Source organism: Garra rufa, chromosome 19, assembly GCF_049309525.1.
Source record: "Garra rufa chromosome 19, GarRuf1.0, whole genome shotgun sequence".
Lineage (NCBI taxonomy): Eukaryota > Metazoa > Chordata > Actinopteri > Cypriniformes > Cyprinidae > Garra > Garra rufa.
The window spans coordinates 8,020,405-8,046,950 of record NC_133379.1 but is presented as its reverse complement, the minus strand read 5'-3'; the positions used below and the strand labels follow the sequence as shown (position 1 = coordinate 8,046,950).

The following is a 26,546-nucleotide window of genomic DNA, read 5'->3' as shown; positions in this document are numbered from 1 at the left end:
GGCACTGCTGAGGTGGTATGGAAGCCCAGGTTTTTTTGACAGTTGCCTTCAGCTCATCTGCATTTTTTGGTTTCTTGCTTCTCATTTTCCTCTTGACAATACCCTATAGATTCTCTATGGGGTTCAGGTCTGGTGAGTTTGCTGGCCAGTCAAGCACACCAACACCATGGTCATTTAACCACATTTTGGTGCTTTAGGCAGTGTGTGCTGGTGCCAAATCTGAAAAAATCAGCAGAAGAAAGCATGAAGTGCTCTAAAATTTCTTGGTAAACGGGTGCAGTGACTTTAGTTTTCAAAAAACACAGTGGACCAACACCAGCAGATTGCACCCCAAATCATCACAGACTGTGGAAACTTAACACTGGACTTCAAGCAACTTGGGCTGTGAGCTTCTCCACACTTCCTCCAGACTCCAGGACCTTGGTTTCCAAGGAGTGATTCAGGAGTGGCTTAACAAGAGGAATACGACAACTGTAGCCAAATTCCTTGACACGTCCGTGTGTGTTGGCTCTTGATGCCTTGACCCCAGCCTCAGTTCATTCCTTGTGAAGTTCACCCAAATTCTTGAATCGATTTTGCTTGACAAGCTGCAGTTCTCTTGGTTGGTTGTGCATCTTTTTCTTCCACACTTTTTCCTTCCACTCAACTTTCTGTTAACATGCTTGGATACAGCACTCTGTGAACAGACAGCTTCTTTGGCAATGAGTGTTTGTGGCTTACCCTCCTTGTGAAAGGTGTCAATGATTGCCTTCTGGACAACTGTCAGATCAGCAGTCTTCCCCATGAATGTGTAGCCTAGTGAACCAAACTGAGAGACCATTTTGAATGCTCTGGAAACCTTTGCAGGTGTTTTGAATTGATTAGCTGATTAAGATTTCACCATATTCTAATTAGTTAAGATAGTGAATTGGTGGGTTTTTGTTAAATATGAGCCAAGTCACAAAAGTACCAAAGACTTAAATTCAATGCACACAGACTGAAGTAGTTTATTTAATACACAAGTTTCACAATTTTAGTTGAATTACTGAAATAAATTATCTTTTCCTTGACATTCTAATTTATTGAGATGCACTTGTATCTATCATGCAAATATGCTAATTAAAATATTACAGCACCTGTATCTATCATGCAGATATGCTAATTAAAATATTACATGACCAAAATATGTATCAGGCACAAGTATTCCTGGTCTAGGAAGAATACAGAGGAGTAATGGTCATTTTAAGGACCTAACGGCCGCCATTTTGAAAATGGGGCCTTTCTTGGAGTCAAACTTTGGTAAACTTTTAGTATGTTTGTATGTTTTAGTAAGTACATCTAATACTACTGTAAACCACTAAGAAACCTTTTGTTTGAATTTTTTTGGGGACAAGCCATATTTGCAGCTGACTACAATACAGTTACCAAACTATGGACTCAGCATTCTGTCGCTGCTGTGTTCACACTGCACGATGGATCGTCGACAGGGGAATTCACACTGCATGACTTTACAATAGGAAGAATCGCCGATTACTTTGTCTTGGTCTGCAAACTATGTCTCACAACCAAACACATGCAAGAAGTGACATGGAAACAACGCAAGGTCACGCGTGAAAGACTGGATGTTCCAGAATATGATGTGTATACATATTTGTAAAGGCATGAAAAATAATATGGTATATTATAGTAAAGTTACTCTAGTAAATACTATAGTGTTTTTAATCATACTATAGTAGAGATATTACAGTAAATGGAAGTATATTATAGTATTTACTAGTGTTGGGTTCGAGTCCACCTAAGTTGAGTCCGAGTCGAGTCTGAGTCCAAAATGGGGCGAGTCGGACTTAAGTCCGAGTCCAAATGGGTCGAGTCCGAGTCCAACTAAACGCTACTGTTTTTTAGTATCTTAACCTTGTTTTAACCTTTACAACTAGAATAAGGCAATGACAATTTAAATGTAAAAAAGCAAACCTCTATTGCATATTGCCATTTGGATTTTTGATTTCACACCATCTTATAATTAGTGTCCTGCTCAGCAAACGTTAAAGTCATGTAACAGAAGTTATAACTTATGTATTGTGACATATTTCAGAGTGAAACAGCTTTGAAAAATTATAGGGCAGGACAGGACTTTATTTGCTGTTATATAGTAACTGTATAAATTCAACGGGGTGGGTAGGAAGTAGTGATGGGAAGTTCGGATCATTTTACCGACTCGGATCTGCCTGAGCTGGAAAGAGAATTGATTAGTTCATCTCTCGAGTTTTCGAGTTTGAGTCGTTCGTTCATCACGTGACAGCCCCGTAAGCTTGACATATGCTGCCTGAGCCGGAAACAGAATTGATTAGTTCATCTCTCGAGTCTTCGGGTTTGAGTCGTTCATTCATAGTTGCGCAATTGCGCATGCGCGACTGAACGAATCACTCCCCGAGACGACTCGTTCTTCCCGAGTCACATTAAAGATTTGTTCAAAATGAACGAATCGTTCAAGAACGACCCATCACTAGTAGGAAGCTTAGTGAATGAGACCTGCGGAGCATAAAATTCACCTCTTATCTCTGATTTTGGCTGTGTTTTTTTTTTTTTTTTTTTTTTTTTATGACGAAGGGTAAGACTTTAGACAGGGTGGCATTTTGATTTTTTTTCTTGGATGAAAATAAGGCTGTAAGGGGACAGTTTTTAAGTAGCAGTCTATGGAGGCCATGGAATAAAAGTAAATTTGAGTTTATATTTCAAAATTCTGACTTTATTTTCATAATTCCAAGATTATATCTCACAATTTTGATAAGAAATGACATTCTCCCTTTTCCCCTCAGCTCAGAATGAGTTTAAATCCCACACTTCTGACATTTTTCCCCTCAGAACTGACAAACTTGCTTCTGTTGAGTTAATTTGAGTTATAAAGTCTGAAATACAACATATAAACAACATATAAAAAAAATTACGTTGCTGTCGCTTTAAGACCAGATGCACAGATCATATATTGTGACACATCTGTATTTGTCCTGTTTAAATTCACTAAAGACAAAACTGACCGCATTTGCATGAATACTCTCCAAGACATAACATTTTGACATTTTTGAACATTTTTCATGCATTTTGACAACTTTTCGTGTAAGTGAGTAGCAATAACATGCAAAAGAAAACTTAATTCAGCATTTGCACACTGACTGAGAGGCGCTTTCGGTGAGCAGGCTTTGGGTGTTTGTGTATGCAAAGAAACCAGCAGGCTTTCAAGTTCTGGCAAGACTTTTAAACACGTGCGAATACTGAATGTCGCTTTCGTAATAATGCATTGAGTCAGTAAAATTTCCGTCAACTGTCCCTGGACTCGGAAATAATTCCCGAGTCCAGAAAGCTTGAGTCCGAGTCAAAATGCATCCGAGTCCGTGACAAGTCCGAGTTCGCTAAAAATTGTACTCGAGATCGGACCCGAGTCCGAGTACAAGTCTGAGTACCCCAACTCTAGTATTTACTACACTTTGTTAATTTATATTGCAGCATACCTCAGTATTTACTATAGTTTAACAATTGACTAACTATAGTAAATACTTAGGTATACTACAATTTACTGTAGTATATTAACTATAATATGGTACAAAAACACTATAATATAGTATAGCATTTTTTCATCACGTAGTATATGTTTTGTTATTAACTACATAATGAGAAAGAAGCCCTTAGTGGGGTAGAAAATGTACTTATTTTGCTCACCTGGCTGTTGAAGGGAATTAGCAATTTTTCTCCAACTTTTTTCTTTTTCGACCCGGTTGTGGTACAGCTCAGATGACACGTCAAACAGACACAGGTGATTCTGCCAAATTTCCACAAATTTCTTGGGTCCAAATAGACAGAAAAGAAGACTGTAATTACACAAATAAGGTGTTGTTGTTATAACAGTGTAATTACACAAATAAGGTGTTGTTGTTATAACAGTGTAATTGCACAAATAAGGTGTTGTTATAACAGTGTTATTACACAAATAAGGTGTTGTTATAACAGTGTAATTACACAAATAAGGTGTTGTTATAACAGTGTTATTACACAAATAAGGTGTTGTTGTTATAACAGTGTAATTGCACAAATAAGGTGTTTTTATAACCATCTAATTACACAAGTAAAATGTTTTAACAGTATTATTACACAAATGTTGTTGCTACAGTGTAATTACACAAATAAAGGTGTTATAACAGTGTAATTACACCAGATGTTGTTGTTACAGTTTTATTACACTTTACACAAGTAAGGTGCTATTACAGTGCAAGCACACAAGTTATATGTAATGTAAAATAACTACAACTGGACATTCCTGCAGTCAGCATGCCAGTTGCACGCTCGCTCAAAACTTGCAACATCTGTGGCATTGAGCTGTGTGATAAAACTGCACATTTTAGAGTGGCCTTTTATTGTGGCCAGCCTAAGGCACACCTGTGCAATAATCATGTGTCTAATCAGCATCTTGAAATGCCACACCTGTGAGGTGGATGGATTATCTTGGCACAAGTTTTGAGTTTTCTTTTAGGCTTTATAGGCTTTGGGGTAAATTTGGACAGGCCCCTTTTCTAAAGGACCCCGTTATAGCTTCCCAAAGGGTAAAGTTTAACATTTTGTTAATTATTGACCTAGAGAGTCCAGAGAATTGTACTGCAGTGTTTTTTTCTAGATTGAGTAAAAGACCTGGGACTGGTTCGCAAAGGCAGGCTTTTATGTAACTAATGGTTTAAACTAGTGGTTCTAGAGGCTAAATTGTCTGGAACAAGCAGTTATATCATGTGACACGAAAACGCGTTCACGTGCAAAAAACCACACAAAGTATAATCATTTATGCCCTTGAAAAATGTGATATCACCCCCCCAGTGGTCGAATTCTTTCAAATGTCTTACAGACCTTTGAGGCCATGAGTTTAGGTGCTCAAACTTCATAGGCCAATGGCAGCCATGTTTTTTTTTAAATACACAAATGTCCTAGACAAAACAACAAGGGCTAAGAATGCTGCACTGGTCTCTTCATGTAGTCATCGGTGCTCTTTGGATATTTGGAGGTGAATATCAAAACTAAAAAGATGAAATACTCCAAGGCACTCGTGAAGGAGAAAGCCTTTAATTAACTGGGCTAAATCATTAAAAAGTTAAAAGTGTAGATCTACGCGTCCTTATTGACACTTCTGGCAGTTTGGACCAAGACCATGCACAGTATTTTTCATGTTGATAGGACAAATGGTTGCATAGGCATAGCCATTTTTAACTTTTTTCTCTCTTATAGCACCATTAAGTGGCCAAGCTCCATGATTTTTGTCCTGTCACCTGCCAGATTGAGATCTCACATAAGTGTTCTGAGTTCGGTCAACATATCTCATTCTTTTAAATAGTTATAGGGATTTTACCAAAAGCGGCCCTACCCCTTTCGAACGTTTTGGTGTCCCTTAGCGATGGTAAGTTGAAAGTTCATCTTTTTTTCTGATAATTATTGTTATTCACTCTCTATGGAATCTTTCTGCACTGGTTTGGTTTGATCAGACAAAAAACCTAGGACTAGTTTGCAAAAGGAGTTTTTTCAAAAAATCCAAAATGCACAAACATTTCGACATAAAACAGCGATTACCGTGGGGTTCAATCGCTTTAAGGCATTTAAGCACATAAGAAAAAAGACAATGAATTAGCAACCCTGTAACCACCTAAATCAACTATTTAAAACACATCCAGGTAATTTACCATAGAAATATTATGTTTATTCATATGTATGACTGTTACAGTGACAGCTGTGGTCTGATCTCCTTAAAACATTGCATGCTTTTTTAGAATCACCTGTCACATGCTCACCAGGATTTGTGAAGTTTTGAGGTTCCTTTAGTCTTTATAGGTTTTTGGGTAAATTTGGACAGGCCACTTTTCTAAACGACCCTGTTATAGCTTCCCAAGCAGTACATTTCAACTTTTTTTTTTGATAATTTGATTGACAGCAGTGGTTATAGAGGCAAAGTTGTCCGGAACGAGGAGTTGTCATATGATACGAAATCTTGTTTATGTGCAAAAAAACAAAAACAAAAAACATGCAATGTTTAATAATTTATGCCCCCCTTGAAAAATGCGATATAACCCCCAATGGCCGATTTCTTTCAAATGTCAGATCTTTGAGGCCGTGAGTTTCATTCTAATCAGCCTCCGTTAACCTTGTCTAATAGGTGGCTCAAACTTAATACGCCAATGGCGGCCATGATTTTTTTTTTTTTTTTTTTAAATACACAAATGTCCTTATTGATACTTGTGGCAGTTTAGACAAAGACTGTGCACAGAAACTTTCATGTTAATAGGATATATGGATTTGTAGGTATATCCCTCTTATAGCACCACTAAGTGGCCAAGCTCCATGATTTTTGTCTTGTGATTGAGCTCTTACATAAGTGTTCTGAGATTGGCAAAGATATTTCATTCTGTTGCCCTACCCCCCTTTCGAACGTTTTGGTGTCCCTTTGCGTCAGTGATTCGAAAGTTCAACTTTTTTTCGGATAATTATTGATATTCACTCTCCAGGGAATCTTTCGGCACTGGTTTGGTTCCGATCAGGCAAAAAATCTAGGACTAGTTTGCAAAAATCCAAAACACCCGGAAATTGAGCCTCCCCAGCAAGCAATTTTTGGTCTAAAAGACGTCTATTAGCCGTGAAAACACAGCCCAGACGTCTAGGCTAAAACAAGTTTGTATTTGGGCTGTCAGTGAAAATTTAATAGACGTCTAAACATATCCCAATATTAGACTAGTCATCAATTAAAAAATTAAAAAAAATTAAACCATAAAACCTTGTAAACGTTGCTGAGTTTGCTTACAGGTTGGAATATCATACATCTAACTAGTTATTTTGCCCAAAAAAATGGCATGCAACCAAATTCAAGGTTATTTGGGCTGGAAGTGGGTTACGCATAGCCGGACTATATCTGTTACGGTTGCGTGCTGGACGGACGAAACGAGAGACGATATAACAATAAACACTTTTAATATATATTTGGAGAAACAGGCAGGAACAAGCAGGAACAGTCAGGAACATCCACACACGTGCATTCAACGATTGACGACCGACAGGGAACTGAAAACAGAGACTGACTTATAAAGCAAACTAATGATTACACACAGGTGAAACAGACGACGGTGATGAGGATAAACCCATACACACAGATCGACAGGGGAGGACAATAGGGATAAACCAAAGACAAAAAGTGACAGAACTGTGACATTACACCCCCCTCCACATAGGCGCGTCCTCGCGCCGTAGACGGGAAAAACGAAACAGACGAGAGGGGAGACAAAAACGGAACAGAGTCAATAATGGAGGTGGCTTGGGTTGAGGACGCAACCCCGGGAGGGGGATCAAAACAAAAGTCCAGGTGGTAAACAAGACAGTCCAAGGGGGCGACGATGGTGGGAGGAGCCAGGGAGGACACAGGAGGGATCCGGAGCAGGAGAGGTTGAGCCAGACCCAGAGAGCAGCCGTGATGTCGACCCATGGTGGAGCCGACGGAGGGAGGAGCCATGGTGGAGAATGGGTCTTCGACTCCATGGGGCCGACCGACAGAGGCGGAGCAGATGGAGGAGGAGCCCGAGGCGGAGACGGAGAGCCGATGGTCCGGGGTGACACCGAGGATCCGGAGGGCCAAGGTGGAACGAAAGGCCCTGGCGCCCGAGGCGGAGTTACGGAGATCGGCGGCGGAGCCGGAGCGACAGAGGATGGAGGCTGTGCCCGCAGGAAGGAGGAGTCCCAAGGAGCCGGTGGGACGGCGCGACGAGGCACAGCCGGAGGAGCAGAGTCCTGATGAGCCGATGGGGTGACGACTGACCAGGGCGGAGCCAAAAAGACGATGGAGCCCAGTGGAGCTGGTGGATCGACGGGCGACGGTGGAGAGGAGGGCGTCGAGGGCCGTGGTGGAACCGCGGGGTCGAAGGGCCGAGGCGGAGTCCTGGACTCTGAGGCTGGAGGCGGAGCTGAGGGATCCTCCAGCCGTGACGCCGTTGGAGACTGGCAGCCCCGCGGCGAGCCCACTGCACATGTGCTGGGCTGAGGGTGAGCTGAGGGGCTGTCAGGGGACAGCGGCGATTCTGGAAGACTGGGCGAAACCTGCGATAACTCTGGACAACTGGACGGAAACAGCGAAGATTCAGGACGGCTGGGCGGAACCAGCAGGGATTCAGGACGGCTGGGCGGAACCAGCAGGGATTCAGGATGGCTGGACGGGACCAGCGGAGACCAGACAGATCCAGAGACACACAGAAGAGGGCGGGTGGGTGGGAATTCCAGGCAGACCAATGGTTCCGAAAAAAAGTCTATTAAGTCCCCAGAATTATCGTCTATAGTTTCAGAAAAGTCAATTAATTCCCCAGAGTTAGTGTCCATCTCACCCTCAGCGGTGGTGCAGTGGGTAGGGCTCTCCGTTGCCCTCACTTGCTCCACGTCATAATCCACCGTCGCGGTAGTAGAGGTTGGCTCACGCACCTGATCATCCGTGGAGGACTCTGGCTCTGTCGTTCGCGGCTCTAGTTCCTCCTCCGCGGTGCGCTCGGGCTCCAACTCCGCGTGTCGGGGTGATGGTGGGCTGGGCTCTGGGTCTTGTGTGGGGCTGGTGTCATCCTCTGCGGTCAACGAAGCTCTACTGGACACCACCACCCACTCGATGAAGTCGGCGATGCTCTCTCGCGGACCCTCCCCGGACAGCTGCGCCTTGATGGTATCATTGAGTTCCTTACGATAAAACGTGCATAAGCAGCTATCCGGGTAGTGAGTGAATGGTACAAGTTGCACAAAATCCTTGGTGTGGAGAGAGCGATTCCCCTGCTCCAGAAGAATGATTCTGACGGCGGGTTCCATAGGGAAAAAACAAAACAAACACTGATACAAAACGGAAACAAAACGCAGGGGGTAAACGCCGTGAACTGTTGCGGTCGGTCGTTCTGTTACGGTTGCGTGCTGGACGGACGAGACGAGAGACGATATAACAATAAACACTTATCTTTTAATATATATTTGGAGAAACAGGCAGGAACAGTCAGGAACATCCACACACGTGCATTCAACGATTGACGACCGACAGGGAACTGAAAACAGAGACTGACTTATAAAGCAAACTAATGATTACACACAGGTGAAACAGATGACGGTGATGAGGGTAAAACCATACACACAGATCGACAGGGGAGGACAATAGGGATAAACCAAAGACAAAAACTGACAGAACTGTGACAATATCGGGTTTATAGTTGGTGAAATGACGACTATTGCTTGCTGGGTCCGGCTGTCGGTTTAGGAGTTATGAGTGATTTCATATTTTTGATTGCTGATCATCAGGCCGATTGGTGCGAGCCTTGATTATGTTGTCAGTAGTGTGAGTACTACCATGCCTCCAATATTCAAGTCTCTACGGCTTATGGTTTGGTCTGCATGATCAGTTTTACATGGAGATTGCTGATCCTTGGCCATTCTAACAATTACATTAGGGTTTCAGCGCTATGCGCTTGAACCCCTAATAAAAAAAAAAACTCACAACATTCTTTCTAGCTACATTTCCATTTTATTTTCCTTCCAGAAAATTGTGCAAAAACTACTTGATACAGAACGTTTCGAATGACATTTGTGTTTGCTCATACATTAGATGTATTCATGCACACAAATTTGCCTTTCTGAAATGCATCTTTTAAAAAAACAGCAAAAACACTAAACAAATCCACGTCCTCAGGATCAATCCCACTTTTGAGAGTGTTCACACAATCCTCAGGACACTTCATAATGTTCATTGCTGCTTTAACACTGTGCGGCATATCAAAAACATGATAAAAGAATATACAAGGGAATATATTTGCCCATATATGTACACATTTATAATGAGCTATACTTCATCTGCTCTGTAAGCATTTGTTGCCCAACAAGACAAAATATTATTCGCTATAAATGACATTAGTGCAAACATATAGTATGGCATGACATCTCTGGAAAACAGTGGAGTGTGTTCCTGACAGAAAATAATGGCAAAAAATAAGTCTGCAATGACTAAGTTAAGTGCTGTTGATGATACAAACACTTTAGTGAAACTCGTCAGTCAACAGCCAATATTAAGGTGAATCTCAAACCTTTCAAAAATAAAACACACACACACACACACAAAAAATAATCTGGAGATTCAATTCTAAACATCACTCACTGAAAGAAACATGCCAGTTTTACTGGAAAAAATGCAAGATGCCCTTAATCGAAAATCTACTGAATATTAATAAAAGAAAAAGAAATGTATTGAATTGATTGTCTAGCCTCTAAATGTTCATTAAAACCAGAAAACAGGTTTAGTCTATATAGTCTGCAATATGCTTTTGAAAATGCTCGCTTCCAGGAATCAAGCCAACTGCCAAACCGACAACGTAACGTTTTCTGCAGTGATGGTTTAACATTATTTCTGACACATGGTAAAGAGTGACAAAAATATATATGAAAGAAGCCACCCAGCTTCAGACATCCCTTTAAAACTGGGGTAAATAATGAGAGATGAACTGGCTCAATGGCACTTTAAATAACATTCCTCAGTTTGACTTTGCATGGGTTTGGATTCTAGTGGCTCATTTGGGATGCGCTTCCAAAACATATTTTATATACAAACACGCACACAAACACTTCGACAAAATAGCATAGCGAATCATCCATTTATACCTCCATAGAGATGACGTTCATTTTCATTCCAAATGGATACTGAAAACCATTCTGCCCTACAAAGGCGAAACGCCGTATCTACACCAGCACTTAAACTGAGAAACAGAAAATTGTTTCTTGATTGAACGGTTACACTCCAGCTTTTCTGAATCCGAGCATAGCTGTGTTAAACACGTCTGTCACAGTACAGATATCATAGTATGTAAGACTCGATCTTAACTCAATTTTAACACAAACTAAAATGTGTAGATACCATGTTTGTCTTCGTAGGGCAGTATTCTGAAGTCTTTTGACCAGCAATAATGTGAATGGATCATATGAAATGCATCTGTGAGATGAGAGACATGTGACCATCTTAAAGAGACAGTTCATTCTAAAAGTCTAAACAATGTCATTGTTTACTCATGCCATTTCAAATTTATACACCCTTTTTTATGGAACACAAAGGAGAAGTTAATCAGATTCTTAAAAAAATCATAAAAATACACACGTGACAACTTCATAGTGGTCTGATTCCTACACAAAGTAATCAAGGCTTTAGAAGACTTTGAACTGCATAAACTATTTGATACTATTTGTAAGTTTTGGAGCGTAATAGTACGGTAGAAAAAAACAATTGCAGGTTTTCATTTCACAGTTCAGATTTCTTTTTTTCTTCTTACTGACTTCTATTTTTGTGAGACAAACTCACAATTCTGAGAAAAAAAGACAGAATTGTGAAATATAAACAAGACAGAATCGCAGTTACCTTTTTTATTCCGTGGTGGAAACAAAAAAAACTTGGAGAAAGAAGTCGTAACTGTGCAATGTTACCTCGCAATTGGAAGATGTAAACTCGAAATTAGTAAAAAAAAAAAAAAAAAGTTAAGTGTGAGATATACATTTTTAATCTTGAAATAAACAGTCGCATTTAACTTCTATTCTGTGGCATAAAAAAAAAAAAAAACACGTAAGATCTAAACTTCTGAAAAAAAATCTGAATTGTGAGGAAAATGTTACAATTAACTTTTTTTATTCAGTGGCAGAAAAAAAATTGTGAAATGTGAATTAAAAAATTAGAGAAAAATGTCATAACTGCGGAACCTTAACTTGCAATTTCTAGATATAAACTCACAATTATCCAAGATGTAAAAAATCTGAGATGTAAACTCAAAATTCAGAGAAAAAAAGTCAGAATTGCATGGGGGGAAAAAGTAAACTAAATTAAAAGATGTAAACTCAAATACTAGACGGAATCTTAACTTGCAATTTTAATATTTTTATAAACTCACAATTCTGAGAAAAAAGCCAATTGTGAGATAAAAACTTATAATTAAGAAAAAGAAAAAAATGCGAGATGTAAACTGCAATTGCAAGATTTAGACTCACAATTCAGAGAGAAAAAAGTCAATTGTGCGAGTAAAGACATTTTTGAGATAAACAGTTGCGTTTACCTTGTTCATTCCATGCAAAAAAAATAAATAAAAAAATTACATGTAAACTTAGAATTGTGAGAAAAGTCGCAATTATTATTATTTTTTTTCAGTGGCGGGAAAAATATTGAGATGTAAACTAAAATTAGAGAAAAAGGTCATAACTGTTGACTCTTAACTTGCAATTGCAAGATATAAACTCACAATTCAGACAAAAAAAAAGTCATTTGTGAGAAAAAAAAAACTTAGATACGAATTTTAGATACGAATTTTGCGATAAACAGTCACATTTACATTTTTTTTTTGTTAATTGAGAGATGTAAACTCAATTCAGAAAAAGTCGCAATTACCTTTTTTTAATCAGTGGCAGAAAAAAAAATGCAATGTAAAAATTATAGAACAAAAAACTGACTTGCAATTGCAAGATATAAACTCGCAATCCTGAGAAACAAAGTTAATTGTGATATATAAACGTATAATTGAGATAAATTGCATTGACCTTTTATTATGTAAACTCAGAATTTAGAGAAAAAAGTCAGAATTGCGGGAAAAAGGTCGCAATTACACTTTTTAATCAGTGGCAGAAAAAAAGTGTTAGATTCAAACTCAAATTAGAGAAATATTTCATAACTGCAGAATACCAATTTGCAACTGCAAGATATAAACTCACAATTCAGAGGGGAAAAAAAAGTAAATTGTGAGATAAAAACGTATAATTTTGAGATAAATTCACATTAACCTTTTTTATTCTATGGCAAAAAAAAGAGAGATGTGAACTCAGAATTCAGAGAAAAAAGTCAGAATTGCGAGAAAATGTTGCAATTACCTTTTTAAATCAGTGGTGGAAAAAAAATGTAAGATGTAAACTCAAACATTTGAGAAAAAAAGAACTGCGGAAAACAAAAAAACAAACAAAAGAATTGAAAGGTTATATTTTGCAATTCTTTCTTGTTCAATACTTTTTTCTTAGAATTGTGAGAAACAGTCCGAATTGTCAGATAAAAATCTGCAATTATCTTTTTTTAAATTATTTTTTCTTCATTCTGTGGTGGAAACAAGCTTCTCTATAACAGCCTTTGTATCCTTTTCATTGAATGGAAAAGAGCAGCTGGAACAAGCTCCTAAATATCTTCTTTTGTGTTCCACAAAACTGTGAGTAAATGATGACAGAACTTTTATTTTAGGGTGAACCATCCCTTTAACCGTCTTCTAATGTAGTCCTCAACATTGGCAATATGAAGTGTTTGTGGCGACACCTAACAGGCTGATAGGAGTTGAGGGTTGTCATTTGTTAATGAAGAGGAATGGACATCTGACGTGCTGCACGAACCATCACCATCCAAATCACCAGGCGGGTCGGCGCTGCTCTCTGCCGCTACATCACATTCTTTGGGCTGGACTTCCAAGCTCCCCGATAGCAGGTCCATTTCAAGCTCTGGCTCAGCTGAGGTTTCCGTAACAGGAGGAGTGTTTTTTGCTTGGGTGCCTTCCTCAGTGTCCATTTCAACCTGTGGCTCACTCTGCTCCTGTTCTGCCTCTGGTGAAGTGCCTTGGGGGATGGCACCTGGAAAGCTAGTTGGCTGTAATTGGCTTTTGAGCTGGCCGTGGCACAGAGGACACGTTTCTTGTACGTACAGCCACTTCTTTAAGCAGTTGGCATGGAAAAAGTGGCTGCATGGTGTGATGACAGCAGACTTCATATCCTGGAATTGAAGGATTGAAGTGAGAAACAATGTTTAAAACTAGGCTTGATATCAATAGTCAAGATTTCCACATTTGGTTAAGATTCACAACTTCAACAACATCTTCATTTGATTTGGCTATTATTTAGATTAATCTAGGTATAATGTTCATTTTTCTTCAATAAAGGTTCTTTATTGTCATTGGTGGCTCCATGAAGAGCCTTTGATAATACAAAGCATTTCTAAATGATTCAATGAGCTTATGCTATGAGTAAAAGCACTAAAAACATCCTAAACACCTCCTTACCTGATAGCAGATAGAACAGATGTCATTATGTTGCTGGAGTTGTAATGCAGAAGCAGTGGGCATGCTTTGGATCTTGTGAACTGCATCTCTGCGCAATAGGAAGCTCTGCCAGCCCAGCTGGGCTCTTAGCCAGACGTTATAGTAGGAGTGAACCAGGATGATGGTGGAGCCCATTACAGTCCATTCTCCAAAAAGGGTCTCTGAAACCCCATAGGCCACAACGCAGACGGCCACCAGGAACTCCAGGAGCCGGTAGGTCCCGTTGACACAGTAGATGACCTCATCCATGTTTTCAACAGGAGCCTTACGAAACTCCTCCACCATAAAGAGTATGTAGATCAGAAGGGTGCCAAGAACCTGAGAGTGTAATCCATATTTTATTATATTACATTCAACATTTTTATGCATCTGTATGTGTATATATTGTCTACCTATCAATCTATCTTATTGTGAAAAATATTCAACAAACACACACGCGCGCAAGCGCACACACACGCACACAACACTTTTTTTTTGCCTCTTAAACAGTATATATGTCTTGTCATAAAGATAGACAACCTACTATAAAAGATCCGCCAATAAGACACCAAAACCTAAGAGGCAGAAAATTGTTAGCATAAAAATCAACTGATACAGTTTAGGTTAAAAGTTTACATACACAGTGCAGAATCTGCAAAATGTTAATTATTTTATCAAAATAAGAGGGATCATACAAAATGTCGTTTTTTTTTTTTTTTTTTGTACTGACCTGACAAAGATATTTCACATAAAAGACATTTACATAGTCCACAAAAGAAAATAATATCTGAATTTATAAAAATGACCCTGTTCAATAGTTTACCTACACTTGATTCTTAATACTGTGTTCTTACCACAGCTGTGCTTTTTATTTAGTTATAGTTGTTTATGAGTCTCTTGTTTGTCTTAAACAGTTAAAACTCCCCGCTGTTCTTCAGAAAAATCCTTTGTTGTTTCCCAGAAGACAAAATAAGTTACATTTACCCTGATATTAAAATTCAAAAAGCTGACTCTATTAATGCATTGTGTTTCCTTCTGAAGCATCAGTGAGCATTTAAACCTTATGTAATAGTTGCATATGAGTCCCTCAGTTGTCCTCAGTGTGAAAAAATGGATCTTAAAATCATACAGTCATTGTTGGAAAGGGTTCAAATTAGGGGTGTGACGAGATCTCGATCTGACTGGTCTCGCGAGAACGTGACGATATCATGGCAAAACATTTTGCAATGTTTACATTAGAGCTGCATGACTAATAGTTATATAAATATCAGGATCTCTATTCAAACACCCATGGATCTTATTCATGAATGACAACGATTCAGCATTGTCTATTACAACTGTTTCACGCGCTCCACTGACGCTTACCATGTGAAAGTTATTGAAGACATTCAAATCTGCATTCTTACTGCTGCGGTTTCAGAAAGAAACACAAACAGTCTTTTTAACCACATAATCATCATTATGTCTTTGTTACAGACATTTAAATAACATAAGTATTGGGATAAAAGCTTATACTTTGGGTATAAACACTTATTGTCTACTGTAGCGATCAAAACGAAAGTATAACACGTCTGTCGAGCAACGTTTATTCTCTTCACCAGGGGATGGCGACAAACTGCACGTTTAAAAAAAAAAAAGTATTTGTCATTGAATTATATATTCAAGAGATTCCAATAGTGAAACACGTCTTTATTCATTGAGACACGGGCTCCTTCATTTTTTTTTTTATTTACATTAACATTATTTCAGAACCACTAGTAAATTATGTAATTTTTTTTTTTCAGAATCGTGATCTCCAGTTTATAAAAGAAAATTGTTTTTCAGTTTACCGAGAATCATGCAGCATTAGTTTACATTTTTATTACTGCATATAATTTATTAAAATATAAGTTTAATTTCATAAAGTACAAGTTCATATCAAAATGCACCTACATTTTTTTGCATTTTTTGTTTTTGTTGAATAAAATACTATTTTCCCCTATATATTTCATCATTGAGGATTTATTTTAAAAAGTTAAAATAATCTCGTCTCGTCTCGTTCTCGTGAACCCAAAATCTCGTCACACCCCTAGTTCAAATACATAAGAATACTGAAAAGCCAAAGAATTTGTGGGAACTGAAGGATTTTTCTGAAGAACAGCAGGCAGTTTAACTGTTCAGGACAAACAAGAGACTCATGAACAACTATGACTACGCAAAAAAACAGCTGTGGATCATTCAGGTAACAACACAGTATTAAGAATCAAGTGTATGTAAACTTTTGAACGGGGTAATTTTTATAAATTTAAAAAAAATAACTTATTTTCTCTTGTGGACTAAATGTAAATATCTTTTACGTAAAATATCTTCTTCAGGTCAGCGCTAAATAAAAAAATAATAACATGCATTTTGTATGATCCCTCTTACTTTGCTAAAATAGTTAACATTTTACAGATTCTGCAAGGTTTAAGTAAACTTTTGACCTCAACTGTATATACTACTACACCACTTCATCTATTGACAAAACTTGACATCACAGTAGTGTCTTTGTTCGGTAATAGTGGCTGTTAATTTCTGTTCACTGTGTGTGAGGTTTGTGTACCTGCAGTGATGTAAGGATGCTGGAGGAGATGATTATGAGCAGCCAGAAGTCCATGCGGAAGAACTGGCAGATCATGTAAGCCATGTAAGCAGGGAAGACCAGCAAGAAAAGACACAGACTCACTGCTCTGAAGTGCTTCCATAGACTCCTACAAAAACAGAAGACGCAAGAAAGGCTTAACAAACAGGTCCTCAGGTTGGAAAACACACATAGTAACCAGCCAGTACTCTGAGAACACAATGTTATTTTCTCATTAAAAGGCCAATGAAAACTAATACTTTTTTAGCATGAAGAATATGTATATTTAAATTTGTAAAAGTAATAGCCAAAAAAAAAACAAAAAAACATGTCCTTAGAGTGCATCTCTTAACACTTTCTCTTTTTTATCATACTGTCACAAGACTTTAATTACAAAATTAAATTAAATTAATACATTTAAATACAAATTCCATACACATTCCATAACCATTTATTCCAACCAAATGTCAAAAATCTACCAGACTAAAAAAATGTTTATAAAGTAAAAACCATTGTAAATCATTTATATATGTGCTGTTTCATTTATGTCTGAAAGTTTCTGATTAGGCAAGATGTTTTCAGGCTATTACTTGTCTCTGGAGGCCCCCAGTGCCAGAACTATGGGGTCAGCGATCTCCAGCATGGACTGCAGGATGGAAGCCACCACGACGAAGAGGATGATGCTGAGGAGGAAAGCTCTGTGAATGACCTGCAGCTCAATGAGCCCAGTCTGAACAGCCAAGATCAGCAAAGTGATGCCCTCCGTCATGCCCCTGAAAACCAGATGAGAATGAAACGACTGTATACACTCTTATCTACAGTACATACAAGTAAGCATATTTGGTTTGACCCTTCTCACCTATGCATGGCGTTGTCGTTCATGAAAGCTCTGTAACCTTGTAGGTAGAACTTGCAGAGGGTGAGGACGCCCAGCGCCACAAAAGACACAGTGAAGACCAGCCCCAGCAGAGAATAAGGAGTACTACAGCACTCAGCGATACTGCAGATAACACACACAACCAACAAAACATTAACATACCGTATGTTACATATTGTTAAACTGAGTTCGATCTCTAGTGCCCTATTTTACACTGTTCCAAATCCTTTTTACAATTCATTCTGGTTTATATCTAGACTAGGGATGTAGAAAACGGTCCCAAACGTAACTAAGGCATGTAGGGCTGTACCAGTGAGCATGACTAAGGACGTCGTTAAAATAGTCTGTGACATTAATGGTTCAACTAGAATTTTATGAAGCTACAGGAAAGCTTTGTGTGCAAAGAAATGAAAACAAAAAACGACTTTATTCAACAATTCCTCCTCCATGCCAGTCTTCGATGCAGGTTCACGATGTGCTATGATGCATGCGTTAGTTGCTGCTGAATGCATTGTTTTCTTTGCGCACAAACAGTATTCTTGTAGCTTTATTAAATTACAGAGATGTAAACAGAACTTTCATTTTTGGGTGAACTACGCCTTTAAGCTTTGTGTTGTTTTGCAGGCTGGTTGGTAATTTGAATTTCCACAAATTTAACACAAATGAAGAATCTGTTCCTATGGCTTAATTCGTTCCCTCATTTTAATTAAATCATGGCCATGTTGCACGTTAGCTTTAATTTAACTAGGGACCAAATTAATGAAATGTAGAACGTGGCCACAAAGTTGCAGGAACTAATGAATATTAATATTTACACCTTTTTTTAGCCTATCACTCCATAGTAGTAGTTTACATGTTTTGATGTCCACATATTCAAGAAATTACAGTGGCTGTAGCATTTTTTGTCATGAAGAAATGGCCAAATATAAAAGATTAAGTAGACATTTGAATTAAATGTTTAATCAGTATTAAATAATAAGATTATGCAGTAAAGTGTAAAAACAATCGTCAGGCCATTGGCGCCCTCTGCAGGCATTTGTCAATGCGTAATGTACATTAGCTCTGTTTATAATACATCATGTATTTTAACAGTTTTGTTTAATAAAAGCAAATGACCTCCTTTTGATACTTTATCTAAACTAATTAACATTGCTTCATTGCTATTGTATATGTATTATAAGTAATTTTAAAGGGGTCATCGGGTGCAAAACTAACTTTCCAAGTAGTTTGAACATTAATGTGTGTTGGTAGTTTGTGTACACAACCACTCTACAATGATAAAAATCCATTGTGTTTTTTTTTTTAATCTTTAAAAGTAATATCCCCTTTTTAAAATCAGTTCATTCTTAGCTTCTTGTCTTTGTGATAAAATACATTTGATTGACATTAGCGTTTTACCTTAGACCCGCCCTCACCGAACTGAAACAGCCCGAATACGTTCCTCACTGTGTCGATTCGGGTGCAGAAGACTCTAATTGAGCGATTGAGGTGTTCTGTTGTTGGATGTAATAATGAACATAGACGCAGAGGTTTAACGTTTCTTTCGTTTTTAAATGGAAAGCGCCGATCCCGATCTACATATTCATCTATCTTCATGCAAATCGTTCCTGATGCAGCTTCACCCACAGCAGAAGTGAGTATAAGGGTTTTTTATGCATCTTTGCAAATGGCCTTTCTAAATGCAGCTAAACGCGGCTAAAGTAAACATAATCCCAGAGAGGGGCGGGGCGAGTACAGCTTGCTGGCATTTAAAGGGGCCATGTCTTAAAATGAGCTGAAATTTTGCAGAGCTGATTTTGACAAGGTAAAAGGGTGTTTTTTTTTCACACTACTATTGGGAAAGTATAGTAGAGACTTTTCATTAAGACCCAAAAGAATCATATGTGACCCTGGACCACAAAACCAGTCATAAGGTTAAATTTGACAAAACTGAGATTTATACATCATATGAAAGCTCAATAAATAAGCTTTCTATTGATGTATGGTTTGTTAGGATAGGACAATATTTGGCTAAGATACATCTATTTGAAATCAGAAATCTGAGGATGCAAAAAAATCAAAAAGACTGAGAAAATCACCTTTAAAGTTCTCCAAATTAGGTTCTTAACAATGCATATTACAAATCAAAAATTACATTTTGATATGTTTACAGAAGGAGTTTTACAAAAAATCTTCATGGAACATGAACTTTACTTAATTTCTTAATGATTTTTGGCATAAAAGAAAAATCTAAAATTTTGACCCATGCAATGTATTTTTGGCTATTGCTACAAATATACCCCAGCGACTTAAGACTGGTTTTGTGGTCCAGGGTCACATATGAACTTGTGGAAAATGGGCATCCGATGACCCTTTTACAGGCTATTTGCTTAGGTCTATTTTATTACCTTAAAGTAAAAAATTATAATTATCAGATTACTCAATGAATCGCCAGAATTATCGACAGATTTCTTGATTACCTAAATAATCGTTAGTGACAACCCTAGTATCAGTTGCTTTGGAGTACTTTGAGAAAACATTTCTATTATTCTAGCTTCCATCATAACCATAATTTGTACATTGTGAAATATTTGTGCAAGAAATCATCACTCATCACTGTCACAGCCCCAAGTGCTCGCTTATTTTTTTCTCATGTGTCTGCTTCACATTTTGTGCACGAGCTGCACACCCCCCCAAAATTTGCACCTTGCTTAATCACTTATAAACAAGTTTGCTATGATCAATTATTCATTAGACGCTAACCTTAATGCTGATTAAAAACAGTAGCTGGATTATATTGGTGCAGCAGTCAGACCTGGTGAGGAACAGGAAGAGCAGCCTCTCTCTGGAGGGCGGCTGGTCCCGTGTACTGAAGTAGGTGTAGATCTGCAGTGCAAACAGCACCAGCCAGAAGCACATGAAGAGAACAGGCAGAACCAGCTGATTCCACAGAGACATGCCCAGAGCCAGCAAACCATACACCTCCACCACCTACAGAACAATACAAGAAACAGGGGAAAGTTACAGAGGGTTCAAAAACTGGCTGGTAGGATGAATATGTAAGCAATTTACATTTCAAAAATATTTTATTTTACCATACATTATAAACAAAACCACATGTATGTCTGTGAAAAATGCACAAAATCACAGAAAAATATTGCAGTTTTGAAGGATTGAGCCACAGCTCAAAACTCATACCTGCACAAGCTCTCTGTAGGCAGTTTTGGCTAGATTGTATGGCACCAGCAGGTTAGAGGCGATGAAGTAAAGCACCTCCAGACCAGTGAAGATCATAGCAAAGCGGTTGATGAAGACAATGGTTTCTAGGGGCACAAGACACAGTCTGGCCACTAGGGGGAGCAGGTGTGCAGAAAACAGCCAGATCTGTTTGGTCTGCATGACACAGGAACACAGCGTACACACCACGACCTGACCTGAGGGAGAGGATAGACTTACTGAACAAACACTAGCTTACAGATCCACTGAACAGAAAGAAAATCACACTAACACACCTCATTTTTTTTTTCTTTATAAAGGTGCTTTGAACATTCGCAGTAGGAGTGCTCACAATGTGATCAGCATTGTTGTGTTGACAGGGTAAATAAAAGACGTCAGTTTAGTCTTAAAAGTAAAAAGGGTTAAACTACTTAAGTTATGTGTTTACACTGTCAACAAAGGCTGAAACATTTGTATTTGGATATGAAAAGATACAGTAGCAAATAATAGTTATTGAAATGAGTGTCTCTGTTGCATCAGACAAACCAGCTGTTATCACAACGCTGAAAGAATTTAATGATTTACGAATTATATTACAAAGTTTCTCATGATGGTGATACCAAAGGGGACGTATTACGTCTGTACAGACTGTGGCATGACTGACATGACTAATCAAAATGCTAATAGTGGTTTTATTTATCGTAGATCTTCATGGTCAGCAAAGAACACAGCTTTTGTGTATGAATATTGTCTATTCAAATAGTTTAATTTCAAGTAAAATGAGAAACCTGCCCTGCGGTGCCGCAGCCTTTGTGAACTTTGCTAAATGTATTAATGTATTGCAGTGACTCTTCTAAATTATACAGAAGTTTTTAGGATTAAATATCTGGACAGTGTTTCCCCTACCATTATCTTAGGGGGGCGCCCCGCCCCCCCAACGGCACCCCCCGCCCCCCTTGAATGTCAAGTTCATTTTATTTTTGATATAGCGTCAGATCACAATAGAAGTCATTAAGGTTATCTTTCCTATAGAACAGGGCTATACATTGTTCTTTTATTAAACAAACTAAATTGCCTTGTGTTATTTATCTTATTTACACGAAGGCATGTCATTTCTGTCTTTACATGATCGCGTGTTTACAATGTCTCATCTGCGAAAACACAGACGGGATCGCGGACTCCATTCATAAAAACCGAATCTACTATAGCGCGAAATGCCACGTAAATTAGTCGATTTTTGGATTAATAAATCAAAAGTTGGTCTGTTACTTCATTCAAATCGCGATATGGACTAGTGTCTGTGAAAACTGAAATGCAAAAAGACCGTTTCAATATGAATCCTGCATGCTCCGTTTGCCTCTGTATGTATGAATGGTGGAGACGCGCTTTTACTACACGCATATACTGAAGCACACGTGACGCTCCCGCTAATTTTGGGCATTTGCATCTCACATGAACAGATAAACTCAATATCCAAAGCTGCTGTGAGTGTCACTTTTACCGTTTCATTTGAGAAAACTAGCATCATAACATGCTGTACACACACAGAAACTTCAAGGCAACCTGTCAAAATAAAAGTAACATGTAACAGAACATTAGTCTTGTATTACTTTTGTACAGTATAATGTAGTTGTTTATATATTCCTATTTAAATAATTGACATGAAACAATATATATGATAAAAATAAATATAACAAGATTAACCACTTAATTGTAGAAAAAATACTACAATTATTATTTAAATGTTAAATTATTATTATTTATTGATTTTAACAGTAAACCTCTGTTTGTTTGCCAAAAATTAAAAGGGTTTATTTTTCATTTGATTAAAAATAAATAAATGTTTATACTTTTAATTTGATTATGAGAAAAAATAATACACACAAGAATTAAAAAAAAAAAAAAAAAGCAAAAGTTGGTAGAGCCCTATTGTTCAAAATGTTAAAATAGAGAGTTTTGGACTTATTTTTCCACTGAATAAGTCTATAATAATGTTTTCGTTATTTCACAAAGTAGGGTAAAGTACCGGGGAAAAAAAAGTAACGTTGGCTACTGGCACCCAACCCCCTAAGCCCCCCCCCCCCCAACACTGGAAACCTAGGGGAAACACTGCTGGATATAAAGAGAGTCTGTTACTGAGATAAATATTTGATTAAAGACGATTTAGACTTAGATTTGGTTTTTCCAGAATTGCAAAAATAGTCACTTCACTTGCAAAGAGGCCTTTCTAACCAGTTGAAATATTTTAAAGGTGCCATAGAATGGAAAACTGTGTTTAGCTTGGCATAGTTAAATAATAACAGTTCAGTACATGGACATGACATACGAGTCTCAAACACCACCATTTCCTCCTTCTTATATAAATCTGGTGTTTGCAAAAGACCACCGAAAAATAGGTCAATTCCAACATAACACCGACTATTACGCAATAGTCGCGATCGTTAATAGTTACGCCCCCAACATTTGCGTAGCCCAATCGTCAGTAACGTCAGTACATCAGTAAAACCACTGAAGGGACATGGTTAGCTTAACGCTAGCGGTAGCTTGTACATAAGATTTTACTTACCACATAAATAGGGTTGGGAATCGAAAATCGATTCCGATTCTGGAATCGGATACTTAAGAAAAAGAATCGGATACCTGTTAGAAAATTCAAATTTGGATTCCTTGTTTCGATTCCTGGGTGCATTTTTGTCATCTGGCAATTTGCCAGGACCTTCGGCGGTAATGTCTATCAGTCTACAAGACGGATCACGGGAAGCGCTCAAAAGTGTGCCTACACTTTGTAAAAAACGAAGACAAAGCTACCGCTGCACTTAAACTTTATCTTAGAGACCTGCAAGAGACAGATTTTTTAGTCCCGCACCCGCCTGCTCCAGCAGAAATGTATTTCGTCTCACTCCCGCCCACATAAAAGTAACCTATAGCCCCACGTGAAGACAGACAGGTATCTACTTCATCTCTTGGCTGCTATGGCTGCATGCATGAAACAAACCCTCACGCTAATGTAAAGGTAATGAAGACCAGAGTAATAGTAACGAACTTGCGCGTGCCTAATGTATTCATTCTTCTAAATCGGACTCGTACATTAGGCACGCATAAGTCCGCTGTTGATTCACAAACTATTCATGATTTCGGGGCTCTGATTAGGGATGTTAACCGATGACCGTTTGACCGGTGGTTGACCGTATCAACGTTAACCGGTCAAAGTTGTCGGTAGTCGGTTAAAAAAAAAGTGCCGGTGCGTCTTTTACGCATTCTGAAGGTGCCTGTTTTATCCATTGGTTTTATCATGTTGCAGTCTATTAGGCAACATTCCGCATAAGATGGGCTTAGATTTGGAAATACATTACATCTACATTTCAGTGGTAACCGATAAGGTGATGATGATGATCATCTTTCTTTATTATGGTTAGCACTACCGAAACTAAAGCGGCGTCTCTTCGGAGCTGTCATTTTCATAAATGAGCCGTGGCAATGTTTCAAATGAGCTTCTAACCTAGAAAAACGCCTTTATTTTCAAAGCGATCACCTTGTACCCAAACCATTTGAAACTAAGGAGCCATTTGTCCTACGATTACATACAACAAGCTCTTCGGCGCCGCGTTTGCGGGACTCATGTTTCGCGCTGTAGGGGCTTTTAAAAAAAGTGACGTGAGTGGCAGTGTGTGTGTGTGTGTGTGTGTGTGTGTGTGTGTGTGTGTGTGTGTGTGTGTGTGTGTGTGTGTGTGTGCGGGAGGCAGAGCGGCAGAGAGAGGCTGCGATCACACCGAAGGCGTTTTTGCAGTTGGAGGCGCCTCTTTTGAATGGTTTTCTGTTGGCAGTGAGCGTTCTACGCGCTGCTTATGCGCCCCAGGCGCCTCGCGTTTTCACCGCCTGCTGCGCCTCGCGTGCAGGAGCGCTCTGAGCGCGTGAAGTTGAAAAAAAAATCAACTCTGAGCGGAAAAACGCCCAACGTCATTCGCGTTCTTTTCCATTGTCCAATCGAATGAATGGAGAGGCGGGCCTTCTGTTGTGGTGACGGAATTTTACGGTTGCTTAAAAAGTCCGGAGACTGCAAGAAATAGAGGAGAAACCTTTTGTGTCTATCGTGGGTAACCCGGAGCTGTATTTTTTAGGGTTTCTGCTAATATGACAGTTTACTTAACAGCATAAAACAGTCTATGCATAAAACTAAGATTTTAGAGTGCTCACTCTATAATCCTTTGATTTGACTGACAGGACAGCTGTTTTGGTCGTTGCTTAGCAACATAAAAAAAAACGCAGCACGCTCTTTTATTAAAAGTCACCAAAAAAAAGGCAGTGCTGTGCGCCTCGCGTTTTTAGAACTAAAAGACGCGTTCGGTGTGATCGCGGCCAGATGCGACAGACTTGCGAAATTGCAGGAGCGGCTCGAAATGGCTGTTATTTCAAATAGCGTACCATATTTTAAACTAATCGGTTAACCGGTTTCAACCGGCTAATGAGGCTCGGTGGTCGGTCAAGAAATTTTTTAGTTTTCGCCATCCCTAGCTCTGATCCATAGTATTTTTACATGAAATTTCTAAATATTTGCAGTTGTCAAAATGAATGTCTTGTGAGTGTCCTGCTCACCCATAGTGGTGGATCCTGTAAGGGTCAGTAGTGTTTATGCACATATTAGCACCAGCATCAACAAATTTAGAATGTATTCACTGTATTTTTCATTTGTTTGTTTATTTATAATAAATACAAACAGTAGATATTCAGTCAGTCCAGTTAAAAAGGACAGGTTTAGTGAGTGGTCTTTTGGCATCTCCCTGTTGAATGTTTGAGAGGTTCACTTACTTAAGGAAAAGTACTCTGAAGTTGTAAAGAATGTCTGAATTAAAGAATTCAGGAGCTTTAAATCTGCTTATGTGTATATACACATGTTAAAAGTTAGAACTGAGCAGAGGGTTTTCTTTCAAATTCAAAAGTATAGCTTTAATTTAAAGTTTGTTTGAATTTTGAGGTTGTTTTATAACATGCAGTAGAAAAATAAAAAGGCAAAACAAATGTTTTGGTAATAAAAAAGGTTTAAAAATAAACGCCTTTAGAGGAAATGTCAGGCATAGGGGGCCTTGCCAAATTTACTCGAGAAGGAGGGGAGCACTGGTGTAAAAAAGATTGAGAACCCCTGTAATAAACTAATATGTTGCAAGCAAGGTGCAGCAACATATCTAAGCATCTGCAGTTGGTTCACCACGTCGAAATAAAAGAAAATAATTTTAGTTTGTTATTTGAGCTGAAACTAATGGCACTGAAAATAAATAAATGTTTGATATATTAATGTTTGACTTTTGTTGTTGTTGTTGGAATCGATAAGTGGAATCGGAATCGATAAAATTCAAATGATACCCAACCCTACACATAAACGGAGAGATGAGTGCACTGATGATGGCCAATGATTTACAGATCCTGAGCATCACTAAAGCATCCAAACTTGTGTGGTAAGTCCTTCTTACGTTATACTACTTCACTGCAGTATAACGTTACACAGAGCACATGCGTTCACAGAAGTGTGAGAAAAAAAATGTTGCGGATTCAAACCGGCAGATTCAACAAACCGCATATTAAAAGCGGCTAGAGTTAAATAAATGAATATATATTTCCTCCATGTGTTTCCTTAAAGCTGTGTGAGCAAGCTGCTCTTTGAGACAGCCAATCAGAGAAGAGCTCCTCATTATTATGCAGGAACCTTCCAAATAAGGCAATAACAGAGCATTTCATTCTAGGGACAAATCCTAGGGTTGTAAATGGACCTGTAAATTTTTTGCCCTTTCCTATGCCATATACC

The 26,546-nt window shown here is 38.5% G+C and overlaps 1 protein-coding gene across 1 annotated transcript in view; it reads right to left on the bottom strand.

Annotated features, from left to right (window-relative positions):
• Positions 1-9,509: 9,509 nt before the first annotated feature.
• rnf145b (ring finger protein 145b) overlaps positions 9,510-26,546 on the bottom strand; it is a 31,275-nt gene continuing 14,238 nt past the window's right edge. Inside the window, exons 5-11 of the mRNA XM_073825158.1 lie at positions 20,732-20,967; positions 20,349-20,524; positions 17,537-17,677; positions 17,268-17,450; positions 16,660-16,807; positions 14,061-14,417; positions 9,510-13,774 (exon numbers count right to left, since the gene is read on the bottom strand). Of these exons, the coding sequence (XP_073681259.1) occupies positions 13,328-13,774; positions 14,061-14,417; positions 16,660-16,807; positions 17,268-17,450; positions 17,537-17,677; positions 20,349-20,524; positions 20,732-20,967 (1,688 nt within the window). The 3' untranslated portion in view covers positions 9,510-13,327. The remainder of the gene's footprint in view (positions 13,775-14,060; positions 14,418-16,659; positions 16,808-17,267; positions 17,451-17,536; positions 17,678-20,348; positions 20,525-20,731; positions 20,968-26,546) is intronic.